This window comes from Electrona antarctica, assembly GCF_951216825.1.
Source record: "Electrona antarctica genome assembly, chromosome: 9".
Taxonomy (NCBI): domain Eukaryota; kingdom Metazoa; phylum Chordata; class Actinopteri; order Myctophiformes; family Myctophidae; genus Electrona; species Electrona antarctica.
In genome coordinates, this window is record NC_136790.1 from 32532680 (window position 1) to 32545733 (window position 13054).

The window sequence follows — 13054 nt, forward strand, 5'->3', positions numbered from 1 at the left end:
TACAAAAATCATTGATTAATGATCATGCGTAACAGTAACACGAGAAATTCTTCTCTGAGGGGAGTTACAGGTTCTATCCCTGGGATTGGTTTACGTTGCTGTTCTCCTTCCCACTCCCAGGTGTTATGTATGATCATTAATCAATTATTTTTTTATATTGTTCTGTTTTCACTTCACTGTCAATGTTTTCTGTCAATATCTAAAGGGTTGAAACGTTGCAGATTTGTTTTTTTGCCAATTCAATAAAGTAAGTCTCTTGTGGAGCTCTAGAAACAAGTGTGCAGCTGTTTCTTCTTCCTCTTTGATGTTTGCCTTGATGCCTTGACATCCAGCACCTGGCCTAAATACAGGCATAAGATGTGCACACAATCCTCTCTGTGAGCTAATATTTGTTAGCCTGGTGAAACCACTCCCCCTGCTGGACAACATTTGCATTCTGCCAGCAGGGAGAGTCTGGGAACTCTCAGGCAGAGATGATGTACTCCGGTTCTGGAGCGATATGCGGCTGGAGCGATATGCGGCTGTATGAGGCCGCTAGAGGCGGGATCAACGCGTGACTTATGACATATTGAAGACGCTGCCACAGCGCAAATGTAAACACAACCTAACAAGACTACAACTCGAAATTATTATGGAGATATCAAATGTTTGTCCCGCTGCTTCCGGGTTCATCGTTTCTGCTTGAGAGATCCCAGATGCAGGCAGGAGGAGGGAACTGGTGAACTCAATACTGCCGCAATCTGGCGAAGTCAGGTTAAATATTTGTACCCACCTCGACGTGTGTGTGTGTGTGTGTGTGTGTGTGTGTGTGTGTGTGTGTGTGTGTGTGTGTGTGTGTGTGTGTGTGTGTGTGTGTGTGTGTGTGTGTGTGGTGCGTTCAGAAGAGCCCACAGTCCTTCAGGTTGGTCTTGATGATGACGTCGGTGACGGCGTCGAAGACGAACTGAACGTTCTGGGTGTCGGTGGCGCAGGTGAAGTGGGTGTAGATCTCTTTCGTGTCCTTCTTCTTGTTCAGGTCCTCGAACTTGGTCTGGATGTAACTGGCCGCTTCGTCATACTTGTTGGCTCCTGGGAGGCGAGAATGTGGAACGGTGAGGAAATAGCTTCCTCCGTAGGAACATGATTAATAGATTATGTACATAGGTTTTAGCACCTTTCGGAACCCTGAATACCTTTTTCGTATTTGTGATGGCATGACATCCCAAATACAAAAAAGGTATTCAGGGTTCCAAAAGGGGCTAACCTAGGTTTGTGCTTTTTGTGTCAGCTAGCCTGAATCAATTTGGTTTTCCCCTGACACCATTCCCCCTGTCTCAACTCAACTCAACTCAACTCAACTCAACTCAACTCAACTCAACTCAACTCGTATATAGAACACATCTCAAATGACCAAAGTTAACCAAAGAGCTATACAACATAGCAGGAGAAACAACAATGACACAAAAAGATATACAACAAAATGCATGCAGCAATTGAAAAACAAGTTAAACTAGAAAAAGTGCCCTTCTGGGCACAGGTCTCCACCAGGAGGATGTTTTGTGTGTGTGTGTGTGTGTGTGTGTGTGTGTGTGTGTGTGTGTGTGTGTGTGTGTGTGTGTGTGTGTGTGTGTGTGAGTGACGCGGCTTGGCCTGTTGTAGCGCCACCATGAGGCTGATTTGAAAACTGTCAAGTGGCATTTCTTCCTCAGCCTAGTGGGAATATGCATGCACAGTTTCACCGCAATCGGACGCTGCGTTGAGTAATTGTGGCAATTTGTACAAAACGGGTACAAAGGGCTACTCCTGAAAGGTTTAGAAGCCAATCGTAGGCAATGAAGGTGGATTATGAGAAATCAAACAAACGCGTCTTGATCACATGACTATGGAGAGCATGTGTACCGATTTGCGTGAAATTTGGATAAAATCTGAAGGAGTAATATTAGAAAATGTGTTTTACATATGTCGGCCTCCTGGTGGCGCTATAAAGAGCAGGTTTTTCTTTGGCCTCTAGGGAGTTGGCATACAAAGTTATCCACAGATCCGTGCAGTTAGAGGTAAAAACACTTTTCGGCGAGTTATAGCGCCACCATGAGGCTGAGTTGAAAATGTTCACGTGGCATTTCTTCCTCGGCCTAGTGGGAATGTGCGTGCCCAATTTCACAGAAATCACACGATGTGTCCATGATTTGCAGCGTTTTGTTTGAAACGGAGCACTCCTGCAAACTTTGGAAGCCAATCTTAGCCAATCAGGATGGACTCTGAGAAATCTGAAAGACCCGTTTCGTTGAATGGCTCTAGAGAGACTGTGGACAAAATCTGTAGGTGTACTGTCCAAAAACTTGTTTTGCACAAAGCGGCCTCCTGGTGGCGCTATAACAGGCCGTTCTGGAAATTCTGCGGCAGAGGTTCATCGTTGGCATCCAGGGAGTGTGTGTGCAAAATTTGACATCGACCGGGTTAACGGTGCCGGAGAATAGCTGTTCACAGACGGACGGACGGACAGACACACACACACACACGGACACACACACACGGACGGACGGACGGAGTGCAAAACATACTCTCTCCCCATGCCTTCGGCCTGGTGGAGACAAATATGCACAGCAGAAAATAATGAGGTGGAATCTATAGTCTTGGGAGTATCAGAATTAGCTGTGCTCAAAAGCCAGAGAGAAGAAATGTGTCTTCAATAGTGATTTAAAATGTTCTACGGACTGGGAGGCTCTAATATGAAGTGGCAGGCTATTCCAGAGCCTCGGGGCAGCCACAAAAAAGGCTTGATCACCTCTAGACTTGTTCTTGGTCGTGAGCTCAGTCAGTTACAGCTGGCCGGCCGGCGGCGGTGGCTCAGGGGTAGAGTGGCTGGATGGTAACCGCAAGGTTGCCAGTTCAAACCCAGGCTCCCCCAGAGTTAGCGTCCTTGAGCAAGACACTGAACCCCTAATTGCTCCTGATGTGCTGGTTGGTGCCTTGCATGGTTTCCGCCGCCATCAGTGTATGAATGTGTGTGTGAATGGGTGAATTGATGCACAATCTATGTAAAGCGCCTTGGATCGCTATATAAATGCATCATTTACCATTTTTCACAGACCAGCAGTGGTTCACAGACCACCAGTTGAAAATCACTGTCCTAGACTCTTCTGTCTCCATCTCTCTGTGTCCCCATAAAACAGTGGAATAAACTTCCCCTTGAAGTCATAACTGAACTCACTAGCCATTTTCCATCGCTGTCTGGAACATCACTGCTTTGTTCGATTCAATTATAGTTCACTATGCCGATAGCGATAGGCTATGTTGGTTACTTGTTGACATGTTTTTGTTATTTAGATTTGTTTTCTCTTGACCTCAAAATGTTAAGAATGTTATTTAAATAGCATGTTGTCTAGACAGAAGTGTATATCCTAGTTTCTTTGAGACACTACAATGAGTACATTGTTCTCTCTGCACTACGCTTACTGTATGTGATTATTTACCTTGTTTGTAGACTAGGGTTCTCAGATTTGCACTTGTGAGTCTCTCAGGATAATAGTGTCTGCTCTATGCCTGAATTGTAATTGTAACTCCGTTCAATGCCAACCCCCACTGTTGGTCTGGGGAGGGTACATACAGTACCTCCTCCGATACATATGCCTGCTACTTTTCAGATCAGACCTTTCCTCACTAAAGGAGTGTGCTCACCTCCTTTATCCAGGCCTCAGTCATCTCCAGGCCTTACCATTGCACCGCCCTCCTTGCTGGTCTTGCTCAATCAAAGGACCCCTGCAACGGATCCAGAATACCGCAACAACACGCCTAGCCTTACACTACGGTGACCAAACGTCCCAACGAAAAGGTTCCAGTCTGCACCACAAAAATAACACCCCTTGTTTTGAGTTCTTAGACTTCTTACATAGATGTTTATCCTGTTCTGTTGCAGTCACTAGGTGTGCCAAGTCTAAAATTTAATTTAGTGCAAGTGATTAAGGGTATTTGAAAATGTGATCACCATATCTTAAACTTCCTTTAATTTACACGTCTCCCTGCCTTTGCTGGCTTCTGGTTGCTGCTGACCTACAAGGCATCCAAGGGCATGCATTCATGCATACAGAATAAGATAACACAGGATGTCTGTCCCTCCCTTCCATATTACATCCTGGCTAATGCTCCATGCATCCTGTTCTTCCTCCTGGCTCCCCAGCTGTGGAATGACCCCCATGCCCAGTCAGGACTAACTGAATCCCCATTTTCCACTAACCTCTTCAGACTACTTCACTCTTCTAGCACCCCTATAGCATCCCATGCAATGGTTCCTTTTACAGAAAAGCGGAGGACTTTATTTGTATCTTATCCCCTTTATCTCTGATGGAGGTAAACTCCTTCCACAAGTGGGAGATAAGGACTTAAAACAATTCATACATTGAGCATTGATTTGATTAATTGATTGATTGATTGAATACTTAATTAACCCGGCCTAGAACACTAAACCCGGGTGATTTTCACCTAGACGATATCCACATGTGATTTTCATAATGTCTGAGGTGGGTGCATCCTTGGGTACCTTCAGGATGCTCAGTGACATCATAGAAGGTCCCCGGCCCACATCCCTGTTTTTAGCCCCTCCTACAGGTTTAATGTTTGTTTTTAGTTCAATGTTTGTTTTAAAAACGCCATTGACAATGAAGGGAAAATTTACGTCATCTTGTCCCTAACACAAAAATAAAATTCCATTAACAATAAAGAGAATTTAATGTTTGTTTTGACACCGTTTGTTTTATATCACCATTACATCATCTAATCATAGAAACACGAGTTAGACTTTAATATATTAGCGGCCCTCAATTCACACAGGTGTGACTTTTTTTTCTACAGGCAAGGTGTTTGGGTGAATTTCACCTGGGTTTAGTGATGGGGTAAAAACAAATCACCACCCGGAGGACCCTAAAAATGACATATTTTCACCACTAAAACAACATTTATGTTTTAGTGGGGAAAACATAAATTAGGCTCAGCCATTGTGTGCTAGCCTGGTTAATAAGCCAGACCGACGGCCGCCGGTGGATTACGGTCTGGAGAGGCTCAATTGTACGCCCATTTCCTACACCAGAGAACTGGTGTGGCCAATCGGGACACGGTATGCAATATGGGCGGGCTTTGGTACAGTGACGTTCAATGCTTGAGACCTTTGACTGACTAGCTCTGACCAATTGTGTCAAAGAGAAAATGTTTGAACCCGCCCCCCAGGAAACAAGATCCATACACAGCATCTCCAGACTCAAATACCACACGACAGTGTGATTTGAGTCTGGATTACTAGCCAGGCTAATTGTGTGCGACAGCGCCACCTACCTGCATATTCAGGGAAGCAGATGGTGAGCGGGCTGCGACAGATCTTCTCCTCAAACAGGTCCTTCTTGTTGAGGAAGAGGATGATGGAGGTCTCCGTGAACCACTTGTTGTTGCAGATGGAGTCAAACAGCTTCATGCTCTCATGCATACGGTTCTGGAGGGAGGGACACCTAAGTTAGACCACTGACAATTAGGGTTGAGTATCACAATTTGGTTTCAAGAAGGAACCAAATCCAAATTTCCGGGTACCGGGTAACCATACAAATGAAGGTATGGAACATTTAACCGTCCAGTTATTTCTCCCATAAATAAAGAGTACAACCATGCACTACAACAGGGGTTTTCAACAGGTGGTCCGTGAAGGTATTGCGCGTTGTCCCTGACCATGCATTTAGTATTGTAGCAAAGTGAAGATTCTGTATTTTCTTCCACAGAACAGTGCACTCAAATTTTGTGCACTGTTCCGTGGAAGTGTGTCAATGTTTGTCAAAGTCTGAGGTTAAGAAATTCCACAGAAAGGGAGTTATTTTCTATTGTGTTGACATGGAATAAACATATTCTCATAGTCTCAAAGATGACAACTACTGATGTAAAATAATTTACAGGGAAACAAATCGTGTTTCAGCATTGTCTGTATCTCAGGTACTACGTATACACATTTAAATACATTTTACTTCATGTAACGTTTAAAATAATTCAGATATTTTTGTTATCTAAACATGTGACCTTAAAACAATACCTATATGGAGAATTAGAACCAGAACCAGAATCTGAATCGATACCACCCTAACAACAAACATCCCTACTCTGACACTAGCCTATGGCAGCATTCCTTTTCGGGTTTATGATCCGGTCGGGAGCGGATGATCGTTACGTCATGTTGTATAGTCATTGTTTTGTAGTCATCAGGCCGGAACCCTCAATCTGGAACTTCCTTTCCCTCAAACCGTAAGAATAATACCTTCCCAATAAAAGCGTGACTCGCAGTACGCTGCATCAAGGCTTTTATTGGTAAGGTTAACAGGGCCTTAAGGGCCCATTCGGACCACTGACCCCATGTTGAGAACCAGGTGTTAGACCCAACATAGTCTCTCGGGACAGACTGTTGACTCAATTCAAAGGAAAAGAGGGCACTGTCCTTCCTTTGTTTTGCCAATGGGTTCCAAGATTGGACCCAACATAAAGTAACTAAAGTTCCAACATTGGCCACAAGCTGTCAGTGTTGTTCTATATTTAAACTGTCATGCCAAACTGGCACAGTTTGTTCTTTGCATCATTATGTCTCAGCAAGTACACAGTGGGCACTTTAGGTACACATGTTCATGAATGCAAACACCCTCCCTACCTACCTACCTACCTAATCTACTTCTCCAAACAGAGACTGATGTGACTGCAGGGGTCTTCAATGATTTTCAGGCCAAGGAAAGGACCCTTTAGCAGCTGAAAGAGAGATGCAGTATTGCATAGCCCACTGAATAAAAGTGTGTTGCAGATTAAACATTTTCATAGATTGCATTGATAGTATTAGTAATAAATAGTAAACTAATGCTGCTCTTTTTCCCCTCTATAGAGGGTATGCGCATGTATAAAGTGAATGGCAGATCGAGTGGCAAATCGAGTGGCAAAGTGAGTAAAGTGAATTTAATGTTGTTTAAAGTCATTTAATGCAATCAAATAGGACTTTTCTGTTTGGATGTATGGGCTGTCAAGGCCAGAAAGTAGGTTTCCCGCATAACTTCCAGGTATGATGATGATGTCACGCACATACCCTCTATACCGAACCTCTTTGCGCACACACACACACACACACACACACACACACACACACACACACACACACACACACACACACACACACACACACACACACACACACACACACACACACACACACACACACACACACACACACACACACACACACACACACACACACACACACACACATGGGTGCGTCTGTGCTTGAGCACCCATGAAGAAAATAGGAACACAAATCACAAATTAGCACCCCTGAGCTTCCCAGAACTGTCGTTTTGTCACGTAGTCACACCTTTCCACCTTTACGGGCAAAGAAAAATGGAGGGGGGGGGTCACCCATGACAGTTATAAGAAGTATCCGCCTCTGCACGCACGCACACGCGTGTACACACACACACACACACACACACACACACACACACACACACACACACACACACACACACACACACACACACACACACACACACACACACACACACACACCGATTCCTTACCATCTCCTCATCTTCAGCCAGCATCAAGTCGTATGCGCTCAGGGCGACACAGAAGATAATGGCGGTGACCCCTTCAAAACAGTGGATCCACTTCTTCCTCTCTGAACGCTGACCACCCACGTCAAACATCCTGCCATGTGAATTACACATCTTGTAGAGTGCTTTTCCATATTCCAACAGTTTATCATGAATGACGGTTAAAAATGTCAGCTGGGATCTACTAAAGTAAACACCTTTCATTTTTAACTATGGCAGGAACAATCTCTGTAAATGCGTGGACGTCAAGGATGAAGTGTGCCCAATCAGACGCATTGCTTTTTTGCACCCTGACCCTATGCACCTGCAGTAGCACCCTGGATGCCCCAAATTGAAAATAATTCAACTCAAAGCAGTTAAGGCGATTTACGCGTGTCAAGGGATAAAGGCACTGCAAGCCTGTCTGATCAGGCTGCTAAGCTTGTGCAGAGCGAGTCACTCGACTAGTGAAAAATCTGGTGGCCATGATGGAAGCCTTTATACGTGAACAACAAACAGTCCTTGCTGTGTAGAAAAGGCGCCCTGCACGCAAACTCTGTCAGGACAACTCTATGGAGTGCTAATGTCAAGTTTCTGCAAACCAGTTGTGGAAGAACTCCTTCGATCTTTTAGTAGAAATACAACAATTATACAAGTTAAAAGTCCTGCATATAATCAAATAAAAATCTTGAGTAAAAGTACAAAAAGTATTGGCATCAAAAATATACTTAAAGTAAAATATACTTGCAAAATGTTGTGAGCTGTAGATAAAATAGGGTTTAAGTGGTTAACGTACTGTATGTTTTGTATTAATAAAAAACATACATTATTAATACAATAAAATTGTATTAATAAATCTGCAAAGAAACTAAAGTTTTCAAGTGCAATATCTGCCTCTCATATGTAATGGAGTAGAATTATTTGAATGATAGAAACACAGAAAAACCCCAAACTGTACTTGAATAGCATACTTGAGTGAATGTACTTAGATACTTTCCACCACTGAGTTTCTGCCAACCAAAAGTGTGCACGTCCCCAGCTGGCAGTATAGTACTCTAGGCTGGGTCACATCAACAAACCCCCTTTATCGTCAAAAGAATTAATTGTGTGTCTGAAGCGAGGCTGCTTCGCTTCACATTTTGGCAAACAAAAGCAACTGTCTGCTTATTGATTGTCTCCTGCATGTATTAATTATTCACACTGAACAAAAAGTCTGTGATGGAGAGCAAATGTCATGCAGTGAAGCTAGTTGATCTGGAAACAAGTCACAAGCAAAGACACAGCAGATAGAGCTCCCAGGCAGACAGACAATTTAATTTCTTATGATTGTTTTGTATTATCTCTGGCAGCCCTCACTTTCAAAACCACGTCCAAAATAAAAGCGGGTACGTTTTCGTCGCTGGATATGAAGCCAATGCGGAAATTATGAAAACGCTAATTGCCTAGACAGAACAATGGTTCCCAGACACTGGGTTGGGACCCATTTTTATGGGTCCCTTCATTTTTTTTGTTTCCTACATTTAGTTTTTAATTATTAGTATTCCAAAACTAAGTGGTCAGATGGGTTGTCCTTGAACACTTTTCAGTCGAGTGCATGGGCCCTGATCCAGAAATAGTCTGTCGTCACTATAGTAAAAACAAGCATTTTAGTTGTATGAATGCTTACTTGAAGTGCAGTTCCTTGAAGGTGAAATGTGTCTCCACGATGCCAGTGGTCTTCACGCGGGTCCTCAGCACGTCCTGCTCGGTGGGGACGTAGTCTGCCTTGCCTATCCTCGCCATGTCATTCAAGTAGCTGTTAACCATTCAATTCAATACATGCAATGAAGCAAAATGCATGGGGAGCACACAGTGGTTTCCAAACCTTTCAGCTCAAGCCCTAAAATATGCATTTGGTGTCTCACCAGGACCCAAAAATAATTATAGCCTACAAGTAATATAAAAATCACACCTGTGTGAAGTGAGCGGTGCAACTGTACCGTGTGGGGGTCCCCGGGGGTCCCCGCAACATCCAGAGCGATGGCACTGCTCAAAAATGTACTAGTGAGTAGTGACCCATACAAAATGGGTCTGTGTCCCGGACCAAAGGGAAACACTGCACTACACAAGGACCACTCTCACATAGTTTCTGCTGCTACCACTTCCCTTAACCACTGCAAACCTAGAATCTTCAATGGCATACATTTAGTGAAAATATCAGATCTACAAGCTCACAGCACAACACTGCCATGCAACAAAGTGTAAATTAGGATTACACAAGCATTACATCAGCATTCAGACTTTGAATGATGATGCAATGCTTGTGTAAAGCCTGATTCTGACAAGGGTAATGATGACTTTGATTACTTCATCATACAAGAGTGTCACACAAAAGTAGTGAAAATAGCAGATCTCTCGATCTACAAGCTCACAACACATCACAGTACGATGTGTTGTGATCTTGTAGATCGGCTATTTTCACTATTTGAATAGTTTTTTTTATATATAGTTTTTATAGACATTCCAACAGCAACGATTTCAAAGTCATCATTATCCCTATCCCTGAATCAGAGTACGTGTTCCGCCACTACTGCTGTCACACCTGAATTTCCCTCTGGGCATCAATAAAGGTTTATCGTATCTTATCTTAAGCTGTCCATAAGAAATCCTTTACCGCATTGTGTGGTGCTCCTGAGGACAGAGCTTTATTACTGCCGCTGCTGATGTCAGTTCTTTAAAGTCATTGCATCAGAGAATCCCAAGAGAGAGGCAGAAATGATCAGTCAATGTGTTGTCTATACTGGGTCATCTCTGAGCTCAGGGGGAAGCTGCGGTAGCATGATTGCATCATTAAGACAGATGTCACCATTAGATCAGTCACAGCACTGCAGATGAGCAATATTATAAGCTGATAAAATGTAAAGGGAGAGACTGAATAACTGAACGAGTGGGGGGAAATATGATAATTTTTCAGTATATATTGCCATTCAATTTGTGATTTCACATTTTATTTTATAAGACAGACTTCAATTCTGTTTAATGATACGTAGCTTGCGGAGTTAGTTCAGTCAGATATACTCGAGCGGGTTCATGCTATGCTCAAGGGACATAGGTTAATATGCTGCATTACTATGTGGGCGTATACAGTGTTTGCAAGACCCACACGTCATACGCTGATGTGGCAGTCAGCTGACCAATTGGGCGGGGTATTTAAGCTCACCTAAGCCAAATTCCAATACCCCAAATTTCGCCCACTCGCTCACTCCAGGATGGCAAATTATGGTGAAATTGGTGACCTGCCGAAATATGTTACCATCTTGTGGACCTCACACAACAATGGAGGTCATTAAATACGTGGCCTGAATACCGCTAGATTGAATTCTGCTAATTTACATTCGAACACTGACGTTATGTGATTGTTTAGAGTAGACGATTGTCACAAATTTCAGCAGGTCACCAACACCTCCATGCTGGAGTGAGTGAGTGTGAGTGAGTGGCCGAGATTTTGGGTATTGGAATTTGGCTCTAGACATGCATTCTTCCTGCCTTCTTCTGCATATGGTTCCTGTAGAAGCCATCCTCACTGTTTTGTATGTCTTATTATTATTATTGTCACTGTTGGTTATTATGTATTTGAATCACTGTTTGGACACCAAGGGCACGCCTCCCCAGGCCTAATTGATTGATGGAGAGCATAAAAGGCCTGGGTGATTGGGGAGCGGCATGCACCTGGTGGACAAACCAGTTTTTACCAGACAGAGAGAAAGACAGCACAGCACAGAGATCATGCCATAAGGAAGAGAGAATGTGCCTGTTTGTAATGTATCACTGCACTTCGAAAGGAAAGTAAATGCAACCTAAAATGACATTGAACCTGTGGACAATCTTTATTTGATCTGCGTACATCCAAAGTCTCTGGGTGCATCAGTGGGTTTGTTGGCAATGTGGAAATGTTTGGAACCAACAAAAGAGCCACCACAGTTCCTAGTTGTTGTTATGCACTGTTTGCTCCCACCGCCACCCCAACACCACCGGTGGGCTCTGTTATTTCTGTTCCCCATGGGGTGTTGTTACTATCTCCCTGCTCTTTATGTTTAATGAATATTATATGCACACTTGTATTCTGATTCTATAATAAATATTGGTTAAATCTATTTGTGAGTTATCTGACTGAACTTTTAAAAGTATAACTACCACAACATTATTATACCTTAAAGGAAGGTAAATATTACCTACCACACTACCACATTCCCAGGGCACGCCCATGAGACACACATGAAAATAGTTTGAGAAAATCTAAGAGATTGGTTAGAAAATCAGGCCTACATAAATATATATGTACAACTCATTCAAGAACTTACTAAAATACTGTAGTTTTATTAAAAAAAATCACACTTGTGTGAAGTGAGGGGCGCTATTATCATCATATATCATCATACATCACATTCCGTGTTTAGCCAATCAGCTGAGCACATTCCATGCTCATGCAGACAGACACAAAGCTGTGCATAGGAGGGGCCTATGCAAAACATAGCACTCCTCAAAAACAAACCACAAGAACTGTCTCAATTCAACTGACTTTGTGGTTTCAAACCTGGCTACATTTACATTTAGAGTGGTGATACAAAGATAAAAGGTTCACTGAAGTGCAGACACAAGTTCATGCGAAGTGGGCCGAAAAACAGAGTAGATTGAAGACTGATTTATGGCACTTATGGCACTTTGTACTATGGCTTCCGCGTCTATTTTCAGTCTGAGACAGTTTTACGTCAGAGTAGAAATTAACAAAGCGAGAAGATTAAACTCATATGACCAGAGGATTTATTTTTGCAGCCAATTATATTTACCCTTTTGCTGACCAATTTATTCATTGTGCCAATTAATTCCTCCTACTGCTTAATTGCCACTGGGTCAGGGAGGAGCCCCCACCGGGAGGAGGTAATGCCTCCGTCCTACTCCTCCTGTTCAACATTCCCCGCTGGCAATTATGTTGGACACTGACAAACTGGATTCACCGTGGTAGATTCGAACCCATTGACTCAGCAGTTGTGGAATGGTATTTTAGCCTTGTGCCACCCGAGTGCCTATTTTCCTTTCTCTTTTAAAGAACAATAACAGAGCATGCACCACAATTTTAGGGTTGGAATCCTTTAAGATTTGAATGATTCCCTCTGTCCAATTAAATGTCCAATTCCTTAACGGTTCCGTAGTATAGGAGTTTCCAAATGGACCCCTACAGGTGTGAGTGTACAAATGGAATTTGAAATGAAAAGACCATCTGCATTGTAATAGCAGATGTGAGGTCCACAATACATAGCAGCTGTGACACTGTGTGATGAACCGGTTACGTAAACGGTTCCAAATGTGATAGAACCTATCCCGGTTACTCAATGTTGGATCCGGTTCCGGATCCCAACCCTACACAATATAGAACAGTAGTTCCCAAACCTTTTAGCCCGTGACCCAAAACAGAAATGTAACATTCGCCCGGGATCCAAACT

The 13054-nt window shown here is 43.1% G+C and overlaps 1 protein-coding gene across 1 annotated transcript in view; it reads right to left on the reverse strand.

Moving 5' to 3' along the window:
• Positions 1-877: 877 nt before the first annotated feature.
• gnai2b (guanine nucleotide binding protein (G protein), alpha inhibiting activity polypeptide 2b) overlaps positions 878-13054 on the reverse strand; it is a gene marked incomplete at both ends in the record, with an annotated part of 75235 nt that continues 63058 nt past the window's right edge. The window contains 4 exons of the mRNA XM_079509189.1: positions 878-1068; positions 5305-5458; positions 7560-7689; positions 9241-9369. Coding sequence (XP_079365315.1) covers positions 878-1068; positions 5305-5458; positions 7560-7689; positions 9241-9369 — 604 coding nt within the window. The remainder of the gene's footprint in view (positions 1069-5304; positions 5459-7559; positions 7690-9240; positions 9370-13054) is intronic.